At 33.4% G+C, this 19989-nt stretch overlaps 1 protein-coding gene across 9 annotated transcripts in view; it reads right to left on the reverse strand.

Annotated features, from left to right (window-relative positions):
* The window catches only part of LRP1B (LDL receptor related protein 1B), a 1831517-nt gene that overhangs the window by 593680 nt on the left and 1217848 nt on the right, over window positions 1-19989 (reverse strand). For all 9 annotated transcript variants that reach the window (XR_013828854.1, XM_079925113.1, XM_079925117.1 and 6 more), the window contains 2 exons: window positions 4448-4579; window positions 2019-2246 (listed from right to left, as the gene is read on the reverse strand). Coding sequence is in view for 8 of the 9 variants with exons in the window: in XM_079925113.1 (XP_079781239.1) it covers window positions 2019-2246; window positions 4448-4579 (360 nt within the window). In the remaining variant the exon portion in view is untranslated. The remainder of the gene's footprint in view (window positions 1-2018; window positions 2247-4447; window positions 4580-19989) is intronic.

Consider the following 19989-nt stretch of genomic DNA (forward strand, 5'->3'; position numbering starts at 1 on the left):
TCCACTAAACATAATATCTATATATTTTTTATGTTTTGTTTTTGTGGCCTCTAGGCATGTGGGATCTTAGCTCCCTGACCAGGGATCGAACATGCAGCCCCTGCATTGGAAGGCAAAGTCTTAACCACTGGACCACCAGGGAAGTCCCTACACATAATATCTAGAGTGATCTTTTCCAAAGCAAAGATAATCATGTAGTTGTACTCTCCTTAAAACATTTCCTAAGTTTCCATTATTTTTAGTATTAACATAAAAATCAACGAGTTATCCTATAAAGGCTGGCATGATTTGGTTCCTGTTTTTTTAGCTCCATCAGCTCATATAACACCCTCTTGTTCTGTACTTCATACTATTCAGTCTATACTGACCCTTCTTCAATTTCTTATCATATAGAACATATTCTAATACTTTTCAAAATGCCTGAATTAATAATTATTGATCCTAATGAGTACATCTATTATTAGTGAGAAAATATTATTGCTCAATTTTTGGTTAATAATTGTAAACAGAGTCTGCTAAATGGAGATAAGTCTGTGATTTTTCTCAAAGATAAACTCACCAAATTACTACTAGTTATCAATTTACAATTAGAGACAGAAAATCTTTCCCCAATTTTTTTTGAGATAGACCATCTTTTACTTTATACAATTCATAGAGCCTTTGGAAAGTATTTCACATTCACGATAAAGTATGTGAACAATTTTCTATTAGATTTTTATGAATTTCTTGTGAGAGGACCACCAAACTGACTGTCAGTCTTGGGAGTACCTTATGTGCTTTAACAGTTCTCTCAAGATTTTTCATGATCATTAACCAGGTAGTCTTTTCAAATCTAGTCTAACAATAATTATTTTTTCCCTTGCTCCTGTAAAAAAAATCCTGCGCAAAAAGGAAATCTTTGCATTAGCTTTTTTAGAAAGGCTCTTCTCTTAGGGAAAGTTTGTAATTCAATATTTAAACAAGCTTATAACCAATTTATTCAAGTTGCATTAACAGTACTAGCCTGAGATGGGTAAAGAGCTAGCATACATACAAGAGCACCTGAGTGCTCAAATACTTTCAGATCTACTAATGGTACTAGAGCCAGTGGAAACTCTTGAAAAACACTGTAAATTTAAAACCTGCACTTCTTATTGCTTTCATTAAGAACTTGATCATTGCTCAAATAAGGTCTGATTTTAAATCGTCAGTATGCTTCAAGGCAGAGGAGTTTGATATATCTATATGGATCACTGATCATGCCTTCCTCCATCATCCTTCAAATCACTCTATCATGCCTAGGGGGCATGAAACTGAAGAAAAACTGTGTCTTCTTTGATTTTGCAGTCACGGCAAACAGCAGGTGCTCAACTAAGATTCACTCACTAAAACGATAACTGACCCAGAAATCACATTATACCAAAATTTAAGCAAAAATGAAGATAATTCAATGCTAAATATTTAGAATTCAGCCATTGCATTTATATGTATGTTTCATTTCGGCTATATTTTCTACTTGGGAAACGTGTTTTTTTTTGGTTAATGTTAATCAATAGCATTACTGAAAACCTGTGATTCAACCTGCTGGGTCAGGAGGTGGATAGGAACAGGTTTTCTCTCTTATTTGTTTAGTCTAGTTCTGTAAAAATGCATGCAAAAGAAAGTTGATAACAAGCTTGAACCAGAGGGGGAAACAAGTCTTTACCAATATCCTATATTTTCTCTAGGCAAATACAACTTTTCCCGCATCAGCAAAAAGGAGTCTTCAAATCTGTTCATTTAGAAATCTGCAAATTATCTGTTCTGAAATTTTTTCTTCTTGTGAAACTAAATTTCTAGTTATCAGACTACTATGTGCAACATAATTATAGCATTCTACAATTGTTAGGATATAGCATATTATTAAATCTGTGAATAATCAATTCCAACTCTCAATTAACAACATAGAATTGGATAATAGAAAAAGAATACAAAAGAGATGCAATTATTACAAACTGAATAATAAACATTTTTTAAGATGTAAAGTGAAAATCTTTTACCTCTAGAAATAACAGTTTCTAATCCAGTTCCATTAATAAAAGCCCGCTTAATGGTTTGTGTCTTAATGTCTGTCCAGTATAAACGTTCTTCAGATGCATCAAAGTCTATCACAGTAACATCATCAATATCAGGGACTGTAAAGGCCGTGATAAAGTTAAAATATGGATTATCAATATCCACTCCTCTGATTTCAGAACGTCTTGCATAAAGAAGAAATTTTTTCATTTCTAGAAAAGAAATAGAAATGTGTTTTTCTTTATAAGCTTGCCAAGTTTGAAGCTGTCTAGAAATTCTAAATATTATTTGTTGATGATTTAATAGGTTTTTAACACCAGAAAATCATGACCAAGATTTGATAGAAACATGAAGGCAGAAATGATTTATCTATTTTTAAATGAAAGTACTTAATAATAACAAATGTAAAGCAAGTTAGAATCCTTAAGTCATTTTTCTTTAGTTAGAAATGCCAAGAAATTATCAGTAATTGATCTGATCTTAGAATTTCAAACAAACTTGTTAAAGGATATGAACTCTAAAAATGTCAAACAGCCATATTTGTTCTTTGTTTATAACTATAACAATATTGCAGTGCATTAAGTGCTTTTTGAAGGAATCTAAGAACATTTTTTCTATACTATCTTTGAATAAATGAGATTAAACATTGCTTTTAAAAATCATGTTTATATTTTCCCTATCAAAATTAGGGTTCATATAATGTTAAAGCATGCTGTACTGTAAATTTTTGTGAATCTGTAGTAATTAATATTGTGAGGCATTCTATCATTTCTACTTAAATAGGCACCTTTCTTGCAATGAGTTTGTGAAATATTAGTAGGTTTAATAGAAATAGGAGTCACAGATGTTCTATTTTCTTGTTTTTCTCTTTGGGGTTATTGTTGATATTTGAGATATGGTATTATTGTATAAAATTAAGTAAAGCCACATGTGCCTAAATTCCTGAGTTAAGATTTGATGAATACACTCTTTTTTGCCCTTAAAAGTAAGTGCCTTGCAAATAAACAAAAATTACTAACAAAACAAAACTAAAAAAAACCCACAGTCTGATTATTTTTTGAGAAGTTATTTGAGAAGTTCTAATTTCCAAGGCATGGTAGCAACATCAAAAATACATTTGACTTAATAAGAGAGCAACCATTTATTTAACATCAACAAATATTAACTGAATGTTTCCTATATGCCAATCAAAATTATAGGTCCTCGGAAAACAGAAGTAAATGAGATAAATGAGGGCCTTCTCATGTAGTAGTTTACATTCTAAGAGGGACAAACAATAAATAATAGAACAGAAACAAGAAATATCAAAAACAAGAATACCAGAAACAAGAAAATATCAGTAGGAGAGCTACTGTAAATTAGGTCATCAGGGAAGCCCTCCACAAAGGTGACGAATAGCAAAAAGGAGCCTACAATTAGAAAATCTAAGAGAGGAGTGTTTTTAAAAGAGGGAACAGCTAGCCCAAAGTCCAGAGCAAACTTGGTATATTCAAGAATGTAGAATATATGTATGAGGTATGTAAATTAGATCTCTATCTGTAATTACACATGACATTATTTTATATCAAAAACCTTATGTAGAGTTCAAGGTACCTTCACTTTTTTTGAATTCACCTCTAAATTGTGTAGAGTTAAAGCACAGTTCCCAACATATCTTATTATCAACCACCAACTTTTATTAAGTGTCCTTTTTTTTTTTTACATCTTTATTGGAGTATAATTGCTTTACAATGGTGTGTTAGTTTCTGCTTTAAAACAAAGTGAATCAGCTACACATATACATCTAGAGTGAAGTAAGTCAGAAAGAGAAAAACAAATACCATAGGCTAACACATATATATGGAATCTAAAAAAAAAAAAAATGGTTCTGAAGAACCCACAGTCTGGTTTTCATTCACAAATTTTATTTTCATTTTTTAGTTTAAATATGCTGTTTAAGTATTTTTTACAAACCTTTCCAAGTTACATATTTTACTTCATATTTTCTCCCTTCAACTTGATAATACCCTATAAAATGATGCTAAAGTAACTGTAGAAGAGCAGGAGGAGATTAAAGCTGTTAAGTACCTCTTTATTATGCAGGTTACCTACATCATCATTTTCTGATAATGCACTTTCACTTACCAATCTCCCTGTTTTGTAGAGATAAATTCTGCTAACACACCAAATAAGAAAGTAGCAAGAAAAAAAGTGAATAAGGTAATAAACAGCAAAGTGCAGCATATCACATATTTAAAGAATTCGTCAGTCTCCCCAAAAGTAGATGAATCAACAGAGTCTGAAAATAGCACCACATCTAATATTTTTAAGGACATTAAAAACCTCTTCCACTTTACTTTGAGGAAAATCTGAATGCTAATACAATTTGAGAGAATTCAATTTGGAGTTTAGATAAGAACTGTAAGAAATTTACCATAGCAGGTCTTCTTGTTTGAGGAAAGCTTCATCAAATGTGGGCAAGCACAAGCAGCACTCCTATTATGATTGATCAGACACATATGAGAGCAGGGGCCTCTGCCATCATTAGCTGCACACGGATTGGGAGCTGTAATTACACAGTGAAATATTAAGAGTGAAGAAGGAAGACTAGATTAGGGAACCTCTGAGTTTGACAAGGGTTATTCACGTAATGATTCAAAGTGAAGTTCCCTTCATAGCACCCATTACTCGAGTGATTAATATGACAATAAGAGACAATCATACACAACAATTTCATGAATAAAAACATTTTTCCTCCTTGAAGATAACAACTAAGATAACTCCCTCAATTTCCTCTAAGAGGAATGGTATGCATTCTATTGCTTTAGAAGCAAAAAAATTTTTTTAAGGATTTAGTCTGAGAAATAATCAGGAATAATTATCACATTTAGTATAAAATAAACTCAGGTAGACTATCATGCCAGTGTTGGGAGTTCCAGTGGATGTCGTTATTTTCCTACCATAGCATATAGATTCCCTTCTTGCCTTAGCACGACATTCTGAACAGTTTCCATAGGAAACTGCTGTTACATATACTGTATAACCCTTCAGGCCATTTCTTCTTTTTCAAATCAGAGGCCTATGTGAAAAACATGTTTGTCTTCCTTCATTATAATGACATCTACTTCTTTTTTTTTTTTTTCTGTATTAACTTATTCCATGGCTAAAGTTTGCTCCACATACTCATACTTACTATATTCCATTGTATAAATAACATGATATATTCAAATTTAGAATGGAATATTAAATTTTGCAGTTCAATGTCATTCTCTCATTCTTTTGTGTTTCTTATTTTGTCATCATGCCTTTTGGATAAGATTTTAATGTCAATTGATCAAATTGTTCTTTCAAATCTCATTTTTATAGAGACTATCTAGTAGAATAAATTCTTTAGAACTATGTTTGTCAGTTGAAGGCATGAAAGAGTTATACCTTCTGATCCCACCAGCAATATTTTAGTTTTCAACTAAAATCTTCCTAACAAATGGATCTACTGCTCAGTGTAATAATATTAGTCTTGTAGACTTATAAAGCACAAATAATAAAAATCAATAGATTATAATAAAAATTGTAGAAAAATTAACTGAATTTAATAAATACTCAACGTGGCTTTTGCCAGTCTTCACACCCTCCCCACAAGATAACAAAAACAATTCATGTCTGTGTATTTGATTTAAAAAGTAAATAAAAGGAAATGATGGGCTTCCCTGGTAGCGCAGTGGTTGAGAGTCTGCCTGCCGATGCAGGGGACACGGGTTCGTGCCCCGGTCCAGGAAGATCCCACATGCCGCGGAGCGGCTGGGCCTGTGAGCCATGGCCGCTGAGCCTGCGTGTCCGGAGCCTGTGCTCCACAACGGGAGAGGCCACAACAGTGAGAGGCCCTCGTACCGCAAAAAAAAATAAAATAAAATAAAAATTTAAAAATAAATAAATGGAAGTGAAAGACTCAGAAACATTTTCCGAAGCACATCAGTTAAGAACAAAAATTATTAGAAAATACTGGAAGCTAAAGTTGAGAGATTCTGTAGGAGTGCATGTCCCTCTGTCACATGGTATAAAATGCCACATATTCTACTTTCTTCCCGTTTAACTTCATCTATCATAATTGGAGTCTCTAAAGAACTGCAGGTTAGAGAAGCAAGAGGTTAGATGGGAAGGTTTTTAAGGAGGAAAAATGTTACAGAAAAGGTGGTGAAATGAAGAGGCACTGTTGGAAGAAGGAGAAAAACAGAAAAATTAAGAGGAGTAAAGGGAGGAAAAGGAAGAAGGAAGAGGAGAAATTTGTTTAAAAACATTGACATAGGAAATGCTATTCCTCTCAAAGAATTAAAAGCCTAATCCATGACAGCTCAATAATAGGTACTTGGATTTCGCTTTGAACATCATTTTCTTTAGCCCAGAAGCATACTAGCTCTTCTCAACATCCTGTAATTGTGATTAAAAACTTTTAAAAATCAATGATGACATACTAAATTTCTATATTCATACTAAAGTAAAAAATACATTGACTTTGTAGCCCAATATCTGTATTAATGATAACACTGTAAGGTAATATTCACAATATTTTATGCTTCACAGCATGGAAAAAATCCACAAAAACTTCTTTCACTTTTTATCTCTTCTCACTTTGAAAGAGTGGTGTTAAATCTTTTTGAAGTTTCTTTCTAATCATGCATTAAAACAGATACCTATTCTAATTACCAAATTAAGGAATTTGGTTCACATACTCACATTTTAATATAAAGCAGGGATTAGCAAATGTGGATCCTGGAGCCATATCTGGTTCACTGCCTATTTTTGTAAATAAAGTTTTATTGGAATATAGCCATGCTCATTAGTTTACATATTATCTAGGCTGCTTTCACACTACAATAGCAGAGTTGAGCAGTTTCAGCATAGACCACTTGGCCTACAAAACCCTAAAATATTTATTTTCTGGCTCTTTACAGAAAAGGTTTGCCAACACCTGATATAAAGTAATTAACTATTTTATGAGAAATACTATTGCAAAGTCCAATATCAATACAGAGGTTGTAAACTCCTACCAAACCAAGGCTATCCCATTTATTGTATCTAGGAGATGGGAAAAGCTGAGCAGTCGATGGAATGTTATAAGCAATCTTAACAGATGAAATTCATATATAGGTGTGCAGACTGGGTTTACTGATTGTTCATATTATCAAAACTCAAGGTGACCAAAAAAAGAACCTCAGATACATGTAACACCCCTCATATCTATGCACTGAATACATATTTAGGAAGCACCTCAGTGTTCTGCTTAGTTTTAAAAAGCTGGATATCATAGTAGACAAGACATAGTTCTTGCACCAAAGAATTTAAGAATCCGTACTCTAAACCCATACACCATTCTCTCTAATTCTATGGTGACTGGCTCAATTTAGGTTCTCTCCATCTCTTGCTTGGATTGCTGCTCTAACTTCCTAAAAAATCTCTTGATTTTCAGTCTCTTCCCATTGCCTACAGTTCTTTTTCTAAAAAAGACTTGATCATATAGCTGCCTTGCTTAAAAATCTTGGATAGCTTCTCACTAGCTACCTCACAAAGTCTCAAATCTTATCTGCTACCACTTCCCACAAGATTACTTAGCACTAGCCACACTGGCTTACTTGCTGCTCTTTTTCCTTTCAGCTTATTTTTTTTTTAAATCCTGATCCACTGTTTCTTATTATTAAAGATGTCATGTCTTCTAAACTCACAAAATTTTAACTTCAAAGCATTTTTTACTTCTCGGATTTTTAACTTCTCTTTCACTACCATATTTAATAAGTTGTCAAGTATTATCAGATTTCTCCTATTACATGCTCCTTTCTTTCCATTTTTCTCTCTCCTCTTCCAACATAAAGTTTTAGTTCATCACTTTTGAGTAACCACTACAACCATGTAACTGGTATTCTATGGTACTGCCAAAAATATAACAATCTCTCTTTCTAAGATACCATCTTATCTTCTAGCCTCATCTATCACTTTCCTTCTACATACACATTATGCACGTGCTAAAAAGAACGCCTTATTGTTCTCTGAATTATCTGTAGCTTGTCCTTTTCCACTTTCACATAAGGTACTTTTCTTTCTGTAGAATTTCATTATCCTTCCTTCATGAATCAGCTCAAGTCATTTTTCTTTCACAAAACATTTTCTTCATTTCTAATGAAGCCACCTAATGCTGATTTATTCCATCACTAAATATTAGTTTTAATTATTACTATACAAGGCATTAGGTATTTATTGTTTACTGTTTTATTTTCTAATTGTCTGTGACATATATTCATATATTTTATATCAGTATACTGTGGTCTCTCTAGGTAAATCAGGGGTAGGCAAGTTTTTTTTTCTGTAAAAGGCCAGATAGTAAATATTTTCACCTTTGCAGCCCTTATGCTCTTCCTAGTAATTATTCAATTTTGCTATTGCAGCAAAAAGCAGCCATGAAACGATATGTGAATCAACAGGTATAGCTACGTTTAAATAAAATTTTATTTGCAAAACTGGCAGAAGGCTGAAGTTAGCCTGAGGGCCTTAGTTTGTCAAATTCTGAGCCTTAGTTTGTCAGATTCTATGCTGGCAGGAACTATGACTTATCAACATACATATCGTTTTTTCCTAAAATTGCTATGGTATCTATTATTGTGTTAGACTTAAAGATATTTGGATTCATATGCATACTCATCAATGTATGTGTGTACATGTTCTAAAAAGGCAACAATCTAAAATTTCAAAAGTAAATTAAACTTCTAAAGCACTTCATACCTGTAGGTGAAGAGACTAAATAATGCAAAACTACAATACTTTACTGGAGAACCAAATGTTAATTATGCAATCATACAAAACTGATGTATGCTCTGAGAAGAAAACAATATCATTAAAGATAATTTCATATTTCATGCATACTATGTTTAATTGCAGTCCACTTTTCATCAGCAAAAAATAAACACTTTAAACCCAATTATTTTATCCAGTAAGATCAAATAAAATATATATGTTGATGCAATATAAAATATGTACAATATTTATTTACCTCATAAAACTAAGCTCAAAGCAGAAAAATGTCAGGATCCAATGTGTTAGATAAGAGGAATATTGTGTAGTCATTTTTGATAGTAGCTAATATTCATCCTGTTAATGAACTTTATTGGTACAAAAACAATTACTAACATAAGAAAACAATGTATCTATAATTTTCCTTTTAGAAAAGAATATGTTGAAGTGAAGTTTCAGAAGGATCTTACAATTAAACACGAATCCCTAATCCTATTTTCCTTTTGACAAATATCTTGAAATTGTAATTTTAATATTTGACGTTGAAGAACTAGAGTGAATTCCTTATTTAAAACACACACATATAACAAAATGTGTGCAAGTACAAGACATTCTTATTGCTTTAGTTTCACCAGTTTCCAGCAATACTGGGTATGCAGGAGTTACTTTCATCAAATTATATTTTACAGATTAATTTTATACTGTATTATATTTTTATGAAGTAGAAAAAAAATCTAAAAATCTTATATGATCTTCCATAGATACCTGTATTTCAGAGAAAAATTTTTTAAAAGCCACATATACTATTTTCATTTATTTCTGCACACTTTTCAGTAACAGAGTGAAGTCAAACATGTAATATCATGTTATATTTATTGGTGAAGTGTATCTTAAAATATCAATGAACTTTCAGATTTTCTGAAGAGGTGATATGTCTTTCTGACTTGCTGTTTATTTCACTTGCTGTATAATTTAAAAGAAGAAACATCTGTGTCAGAAAAGTTTCTATCTTTACAATGATTTTTTCCCACTGATTAACTAGATTTTATTAAGCTTTGTGTGAGCAAATCAAAGATTTAATACAATGATTTAATAATCACAAAAATTTTTATCTAAAACAGTGGTTCTCAACCAATGGCAGTGGGGGTGAGGGGGGATTTTGCCCCGCAGGGGATATTTGGGAATATCTAGAGACATTTTTGAATGACATAACTGGGGGTACTACTGGCATCTTAGTGGATAGAGGCTAAGGATGCTAATAAACTTCCTACAATGCAAAAGAAAGCCCCTCACAACTAAGAATTATCTGTCCCCAAATATGAAAAGTACAGAGGTTGAGAAGTTCTGATCCTGGATTAGAACTACGGATTCTGCATCTTAATGTATCTGAATGAAGAGTGCATAAGCACGTACATTTGTACAACTGAGGCAAGTAAATCAAACAACCAGTACCAAGGAAGAAAGAATTTTATGATTTCTTTGTTACTAATCTTTTCCACTGCTCCAAGGTACACTGTATGGTACCATATTTTAAAAAGAGCAATTTATAACGCAGCTAAGCTTAACTGCCTGCATATAAGTTCATTTACAGTTTAGTTGTTTGATATTTGTATTCTATTTTGCCAAAGAAATAATGCTAAAAGTGGTAATTAAGTTTTTCAGGTAAACCAACAAAACACACTAATTCAAAATATGGTTTAAAGATGATACAGAAAGATTTACTGAGAAATTAAATTAGGTGCTAGTCTATATAACTGGTAGGTAGTCTATATATAACTGGTAGAGAAATTAAATTAGGTGCTAGTCTATATAACTTGTAGAGGAAGCAAAAGACTACCTGTTATAGGAAGGAGGTATAAGAGTAGAAAGTGAGTTCCATGGTGATTTTTCATATTAATAGCTGGAATGAGGTAGCAACATGTCTTTGGCATGTTTCAACTCTTATTTCTCCTCTTCATTGCTAATTTTGTCTCTCTCTACTACTAGGTTCTCAGTACTGAACGATGTTCTAAGACCTCATAGAAGCCTAACAAATTTACTCAAATCTCAAAAATTCCTCTTTGCTTTGCTATCACCTGCCTTTCACTTTGCCTCAGTCAGAAATCTCACGCCTTCAAAGCTGCTGATATCAACAAATAAAGGTGGAAGCATTTTAACTGTTTCACACCACCTTACCATTCTTAGAAATATTAGTATTTTAAGCTAAGGTCCATTTTAAATATTATAATAATAAAAAAATCTCCTACTGATAGTATATAATTATATGAAAGAAAGAGATACTAAAAAACAGCAGGGAAAACAATAAAAAAGAGACAAACTTCAGATCTAAATACACATGCAGACTGAAAGTGAAGGTATTGAAAAAGATATTCCAAGCATATGGAAACAAAAAGAAAGCTTGGTAGCGATATTCATATCAGATGAAACAGACATTAAAACAAAGACTGTAACAAAAGGAAAAGGACATTACATATGACAAAGAGATCAATACAGCAAGAGGATATAACACTTGTACATATCTATGCACCAAACATAGGAGCGTCTATATACATAAAGCATATATTAACAGACATAAATGGAGACTATGTCTCCTAAGCTGATTGCTATGAAGGTTGTCTTTCTTTGTATTTACATTTTGTTACTTAAGAATATAGTACTATTGTTTAATAAGTTATATTTTTTAGTAAAAAGACTTGGACATTTATACTAATATCTAGCCTCAGACATACTTAGGATCACTAGGACATATGCAAACAACTCCACTGAAATTGTTCTAAATAAAATTGCAGCTGACCCTCCTCCAGGTCGCCAAAGCTAATGAATACTGTGCTATATGTCTTTATCTTTCTTGACTTCTCTGCAAGAGTTAACATTTTTGGCCACTGTCATCTTGAAACTCTTCTCTTACTTTTTTTGACTGTGCTCTCTTTTGGTTCTGGAATCCCTTGGCCACCCTCTTCTCAGCATCCTTCTTGTCTTTCTCTTGAATGTTAGTTTTCTCCAGGGTTCTGTCCTTGTCCTTTTCTCATTTTCTGTAATATTCTTAGGAAATCTCATTTGTTTTCTTGTCTTCAACCTACAACTGAATGACTACAAAAGCTCTGACTCCAGCCCAAACTCTTCTTGCCTTTATAACCCTGAATACTCAACTATGTCCCAGAGGTACCTAAAATTCCATATATCCAAAGTGTAAGTTTTCAGTTTATCCTTTAAATCAGTTGTCAGTAAACTTTGACCTGCAGGCTAATACTGGTCCATGAGTTACTTTTTTAAATTGTAGGAAAAAAATAAAGAATAACATTTCATAACTCATGAAAATTATATGAAATTTACATTTCATTGTCCATAAATAAAATGTTATTGAAACACAGTGACGCTCGTTCATTTTTCATATGACTGCTGTTACACTACCTCAGCCAAGCTGAGTAGTTCAACAAAAACCATATGGCCCATAGGGCCTCAAACACTTACCATCTGGCCTTCTACAGAAAAATTTTGCTTACCTCTCCTTTTTGTGGTCTCTATGTCACTTTTTGATGGTGAAACCAATTACAGAAACCAGAAAAATAAAGACATCCCAAATTTTCCTTTTCTCCCCAAACTCCCCTACTCCACAAATCTCTATCACTATGTTTTACTGACTTCGCCTCTAAGTATATCTCAACTCTACCATTCTCTCTGTCCTGGTATCAGCTATCTCCTCATCTACTGAAGTAGCATCCTTTCAGTCTCCTACTGTAGTTCTGTCTCTCTCCAGTCCGCCCCTTGTACAGATGAAGTCAAGTTTCAGCATGCACATCTGCTCTTTTCACTCTATTGACCAAATACTTTTAATGTATTTCTCCTTCCTTTAGGGCAGTGGTTCTTAAGGCAGCATCAGCATTCCATGGGATTTGTTAAAGATGCAAAACCTCAAGTCATACCCCAGACCAACTGAATCAGAATATCTTGGGTAGAGGCCATAAATATGTGAGTTAATGATCCCTCCAGTAATTGTGATGCACGTTTAAGTTTGACATCCCTGGAACCACTTATCCTAAAGGATAAAAATAGAAATTTCTTTGTAAGGGGACTTTTTAAGTCCCACCATGGTTTGATTCCAACCCAATCTTGTTTCCCATTTATTCCCTCCTTACTTCTAGCTGCTCTAACCTGCAAATGAGGAAATAAGAACCCAGAAGTTAATTAATTTGCCTCAGGTAACAAGGCTAGTGAGTGACAGAGGAAGGAATTGAATTAAGTTAAGCCCAAGGACCTTTTAGGACCACACGATGCTACTTTTTAAAATATATTTACTATACTCTTATTTTCAAAATACGTCCATTACAATAATAATTAATTGATCCTAGTTGTTAATTTAGTTTTCCTTCTAGACTACAAACTCCAAGAAGCTAAGAATTAGTTTGTCCCATGTGAATGTTGTCAGTAACACTTGACTCTCTACCGCCATCTGGAGATTTGATATAACAATTCCAAGGAGAATCTCAATAAACAAGAACTCAGTCTTCTGCCAGTAGAGCACAGTGGGTTAGGCCAGAGCTCTGGGGTCACGCTCCCTGAGGTCAGATAACTGGGCAATCATCCTGTGGCTATTAGACCTTGAAGAATTTCTCTGCCTTAGGTTCTTTTTTTTTTTTTTTTTTTTCCACTGTTGTGGCCTCTCCCGTTGCAGAGCACAGGCTCCGGACGCGCAGGCTCAGCGGCCATGGCTCACGGGCCTAGCCGCTCCGCGGCATGTGGGATCTTCCCAGACCGGGGCACGAACCCGTGTCCCCTGCATCGGCAGGCGGACTCTCAACCACTGCGCCACCAGGGAAGCCCTGCCTTAGGTTATCTGTAAAACTGGATTGCTAATAATCATCTTCATGGAATTACAATGAAAATTAGTGTTAGGTGATATTATTATAATTATTAATATTGTTCTTATAAAGGGCTTAGCTAGACTCTGTAGTTAACACAAATAAATAAATGATACTCCTTTACTCAAATATTTTATTATCTCCGTGGGTAACTAAAACAGACTTAGGAAAATATTAACCATACATGTTCTAAGTACTGAGATAGTTCTTATGGTGTTAACCATGAATGTGAAGCAGATAAAATCTGAATTATACAAAGATTTATAGTTGGTATGTGGTTTTGAAGTGAGAAAGCCTCTCAGAAAAAGATTTTTCCTGAAAATCTTTGTGCAGATTGAGAGTAATATCTGTAAAGCACTAAATAAAACATGATATAAGTGTGTACCTTTCTTATTTTTACAGTCATGATGATGAAACCATTTTTACTAGTGCATAATCACGCAAGACCAGATCTCATTATCCAAACAGAAACTAACATATGGCTCAAGAAGGGTTTATCATAAAACCTTTATGATGTTTTTGTGTTGTTTTTTAATATACTCAAAATTTATTCAATTAATAACTGTGTTTTTCTGATACAAATATATTTAGAATAGATGGCTTCATAAATGTAAATTATTCGTTTTTACCTTAAAGGGAAACCTACAATTTTGATGTTCCTGCTCATTAAAAAAGTAACAAATATGTTTATTTATGGAACTTCCCTCTGTGCTAAGGAAACAACTTTCTTCCCATGTAGTTATTCAGTAAATGCCCATAAGTATCAACTACATGCTGTAAATTCCCAATATATACCAGACACAGAAAATAAAAAATTTAGGTTAGAGTGTCTAGTTATCAGTCCAATTAGTGGAATAGAGTGAATATATATCTTCCAAGGCATATGGAGATACAATGTGATTATACTAAATTATAATACAATGTATATAAAATTCTAGTTCTGAATTTCCCAGTATTTCACATTAAAATTTTTGTCCTCGGTCCCTACGGTTGCTGTCACAATAAAACTATTACTTTGTGTCCTTCCTACTTTACTCTAGACTTTCTTGCTTTACTTTTTTGGCACAGGAGATACTATATATCCAAACCACCTGCCTTACTTCCAATTTCCCTCTCTTTAATATCATCTTCACTTTAATATCATAACTTCATGGCTAATACATAAATCCTAAGTGTCATTTCTATGACTAGAAATATTTGGATTTGGCACCAAAATCAAAGGCAAGAAAAATAAAAATAAACAAATGGGACTACACCCAACTAAAAAGCTTCTGCACAGCAAAGGAAATCATCAACAAAACAAAAGGGCAGCCTACTGAAGGGGAGAAAGTATTTGCAAATCATATATCTGATAAGGGGTTAATATCCAAAATATATAAAGAACTCAATATCAAACAGACAAAAATCTGATTAAAAATTGGGCAGAGGCTCTGAATAGCCATTTTTCTAAGAAAGACATACAGATGGCCAACAGGCATATGAAAAGGTGCTCATCATCACTAATCATCGGGGAAATGCAAAATCAAAGCCACAATGAAATATTACCTCACACCCGTCAGAATAGCTATTATAAAAAAGACAAGAAATAACAAGTGTTGGTGAGGAGGTGGACAAAAGGAAACCTTGTGCACTGTTGGTGGGCATGTTAACTGGTGCAATCACTATGGAAAATAGCATGGAAGTTCCTCAAAAAATTAAAAATAGAACTACCATATGATCTAGCAATTCTACTTCTGGATATTTACCTAAAGAAAATGAAAAGACCAACTTGAAAAGATATACACACCCCTATGTTCATTACAACATTATTAACAATAGCCAAGAGATGGAAAAAAACCTAAGGGTCCATCGATGGAGAAATGGATACAGAAGATGTGGGATGTGCGTGTGTGTGTGTGTGTGTGTGTATAATGTTTATTATTCATAAAAACGACAGAAATCCTGCCATTTTTGGCAACATGGATGAACCTTGAGGGCATTATGCTAAGTGATATAAGTCAGATGGAGAAAGGCAAATACTGTATGATATCACTTATATGTGGAATTTAAAAAACAAAAACAAAAACACCAAGCTCATAGATATACAGAACAGAACAGACTAACAGACTGGTTGTTGCTGGAGATGGGTGTGAGAGGCAGGGGGGAGGCGGGGTTTGCCCACTGAAATAGATGAAGAAGGTCAAAACGTACTAACCTCCAGTTATAAAGTAAATAAGTCATGTAGATGTAATATACAGCATGATGATTATAGTTAATAGTACCGTACTGTATATTTGCAAGTTGCAAAGAAAATAGATTAAAAAATAAATATAGAAATAATATAAGAAAGAGAATGATCTAATTTTCATTGGGGTTCAGTGATGCTATTGCTTCTTGGAAGGGCTTATGTTCATGTATTTATTTCTGGCAACTACAAAAGATTATATAACTTGCTAACAGTAACAATAAAACCCAAGACTATAAAATATGGAAAATGACATTTATGGATAGATACATGCCTTAAAATTATTAGTGACAGAATAGAAATGAACTAAAATCAAACTAAGTGTCCAAAAATAGACAAATAATTGGGAACAATTTTGATAGTCACATGTGATGTGAAAATATGCAGTTATTAAAAACGAGATAAGGTATCAATGATACCAAGAGAGTTGCTAATGCTAAGTGTAAAAAGGAAGACACAAAATTAAAAATAAAGCATGATATTAAATATGAAGAGATACAAAGGCTTTCTTAATTTAGCAAAGAATGAATCATGGACTATGAAGTTGGGCATGCTCATTGAAACCCTGGTACCGCCTGCCTTTCAATGAGATTTATTACCCTGAGTCAGGTTACTTTACTTCCCTGAGCTGCAGCTTCCTCATAGAAAGTGGGAATAACTACCTTGTTTGATAGCTCTGATGATTAGGAAAAAAAAGTAAAACCTAAATGGCACGTAGTAGTTCATCAACAGATAGTGAAACTTTTGTTTATTACTGTGTTATTCAATACCTCTGTTGAAATAACCAGAAGAAACAACATGGAAATGTTTGTTGCTCTGGGAGCTGGAAAAGTAGGTTTACATTTTTTCTGTTCCCTGTTTTTCTACATTCTATAACTTACTGGTAATGAGCAAATATTATTTTACAATGTTAAATAAACTTTTAAACATCCCTTTTACTAACATAACCATAATTTTTATGTCATGCACTAGTGTATGAGGAGTGGTGATAGATGGTAACCTGAATGTAGAGAAAAGAGATTTGATAATCTACTCATTCGACTGCACCTGGATTCTCTTGATAAATCAATCATATTGCTCTCCTTCAGATTGTGTTTCACATTTTTATTGGCATTTTTCATTTAAAAATGGATATGATTATAAAAGTATGATATTAAGGCCATTATGAATTATTTACATATGAGAAAATGTGTTCAAAACTGTCTTAAAACAGTAATGTAACCTAAATTTCAACAAAAGGAGGCTAGGAAAATGATATGATCGCAACAACTGTTACTTTTTAACAGTTAACTTATATATATATAAACACAAAGCACTGATTATGTATGAGACACCATTCTAAGATCTTTTCACATAATAACTCATGTTTGATATGCTTATATTAAATGATGATTAACTCATGTTTACTAGATGTTATGATGTAAATACTATTATCTCAAGATGAGGAAACTGAGGCACAGAGCGGTTAAGTAAACTGCCCAACATCATACAATTAATAAATCATAGGGATAGGATTTGAACCCAGGCAGTTGGACTCTCAAGGCCATACCATTAACTCTAAGTTCTTATACATAAAAAAAATTAGATTTAAAATACCCACTAGTGCTCCCTTTTTCATATGTTTACTCTTTGATTTGTTTCTTCTTAATCCCACATAATAACAACATTAGACACCAAAAAAAATTCTAAACTAGATTTTCTTTTTTAAAAATTCTAAGTGTCCAATAACCAAACTGGAAACTTAAGCGTATAATGAACACTTACTTGTAAGAAAACTGGCGTTAAAACTTTAATTAATTTCCTACTTGGGGGATTAGATAACTTCAAAGAATATTTCTAACCTTTATTTCTTTAATTTGTGAGATATACATTTCAATTTTATAAAACCGAATGTCATGTATTTTTAAAATGTATTAGTTTTCGTGAACCTCACATTACTTTTCACCAGAAAATAGGGGGTTATTATTGTACTTGTGTTAAAGCTGAAACTTTGTCACCATTTTCATTGTAATTCTACCGTTGGGAATAAAACAGTCAGTAGATTTCTGCATCTTCCCATCTCCACCCCCCAGCAGTGAAAGCATTAATTCACTGAAGCAGATAAACAAGATGGATAATGATTGTTATATGCTCAGTGATCCTTACAATGGGGAAAAGTAGAATGTTCTCTGATCATTCTCAAATTTGGAAACTGACTGAATTTCCTTTAGGAAATAGCAAGTTCTCATCATAGGTGACATTCTCTCTAGTAGACTAGAAACTAGAATATCTGCCCTGAATTCTGGGAAAATATGTTATATTAGATCCATATAGTAAAAACTTCCTTATTTTATGCAAAGTGGAGAAGACACATATAAATCATCTTTAAAGTAAAGATGTCAAGAAAATCTCCCCTCAACCAAATGAGTTACACTGAATGTCTCACTTCCTTTCTATATATATGAAATTGTCAGGAAAGCTTGGAAGTATCATGTTTCTTCCCTTTCTATGAATTTGCTAGGGATCATGACAACGTGTGTAAATCAGGCAGTTATTAAATGAAATACAATGATTCCATTTTGAGGGAGGGAACAATATAATACATAGACCCAGGCCATTTTTCATGGTCCAATTCATTTAAATTTTTCCAAACACAAAAATTAAAGTTCCCACAAAAGACCAAAAAATGTGGGTACAAAACCATATAAGTACACATTTTTGCAATTATAACAATTAAAACTAATCCCATAAGTGTTTATGACTAGATACTCCTCCATACTGTTGGAAGGTTTTAGAGAAGAATATCTTTTTTTTTTTTCCGTGAAGAACTCCTCTTTTACTTTTATTACTTTGGTTATATTTCTTTCATTTTCCTTTTTTTTTTGTTTTTCTTTTTTAACATCTTTATTGGAGTATAATTGCTTTACAATGTTGTGTTAGTTTCTGCTGTATAACAAAGTGAATCAGCTATATGCATACGTATATCCCCATATCCCCTCCCTCTTGTGTCTCCCTCCCACCCTCCCTATCCCACCCCTCTAGGTGGTCACAAAGCACCAAGCTGATCTCCCTGTGCTATACGGCTGCTTCCCATTAGCTATCTATTTTACATTTGGTAGTGTATATATGTCAGTGCTATTCTTTCACTTTGTCCCAGCTTACACTTCCCCCTCCCTGTGTCCTCAAGTCCATTCTCTACCTCTGCATCTTTACTCTTGTCCTGTCCCTAGGTTCATTAGAACCTTTTTTTTTTTTTTATTCCATATATATGTTAGCATACCGTATTTGTTTTTCTCTTTCTGACTTACTTCACTCTGTATGAGAGACTCTAGGTCCATCCACCTCACTACAAATAACTCAATTTCATTTCTTTTTATGGCCGAGTAATATTCCATTGTATATATGTGCCACATCTTCTTTATCCATTCATCTGTCAATGGACACTTAGGTTGCTTCCATGTCCTGGCTATTGTAAATAGTGCTGCAATGAACATTGGGGTGCATTTGTCTTTTTGAATTATGTTTTTTTCAGGGTATATGCCCAGTAGTGGGCTTGCTGGGTCATATGGCAGCTCTATTTTTAGTTTTTTTAAGGAACCTCCATACTGTTCTCCATGGTGGCTGTATCAGTTTACATTCCCACCAACAGTGCAAGGGGGTTCCCTTTTCTCCACACCCTCTCTAGCACTTATTGTTTGTAGATTTTTTCATCATGGCCATTCTGACTGGTGTGAGGTGATACCTCATTGTGGTTTTGATTTGAATTTTTCTAAAGATTACTGATGTTGCCCATCCTTTCATGTGTTTATTGGCAATCTCTGTCTTAGAGAAGAGTATCTTTTTATTGTATCTTTTTATTGTGCCATATTCTGGTCAGAATCATGATTTCTTGCCTTATTTCAATTTAGTTAAATCCAGTATATTTATTGAATGCCTATTAGGCACAAAAATGATTAAGTTGTTTTCTCCCTTTAATGTTCTCATGCTTTGCACATCTGTAGGATGAAAGGAGTAGAGGAGCTAAGGGTAATAGGAAAGGATTAAGGTGACTGCTCACATAATTTAGGGCATGTAGAAAATCCCATGTAACAAAGAAGGATCAATTATATAAGAAAATTAAAAGCGAGAAATTTCTAG

This window comes from Stenella coeruleoalba (assembly GCF_951394435.1).
Source record: "Stenella coeruleoalba genome assembly, chromosome: 6".
Classification (NCBI taxonomy): Eukaryota; Metazoa; Chordata; class Mammalia; order Artiodactyla; family Delphinidae; genus Stenella; species Stenella coeruleoalba.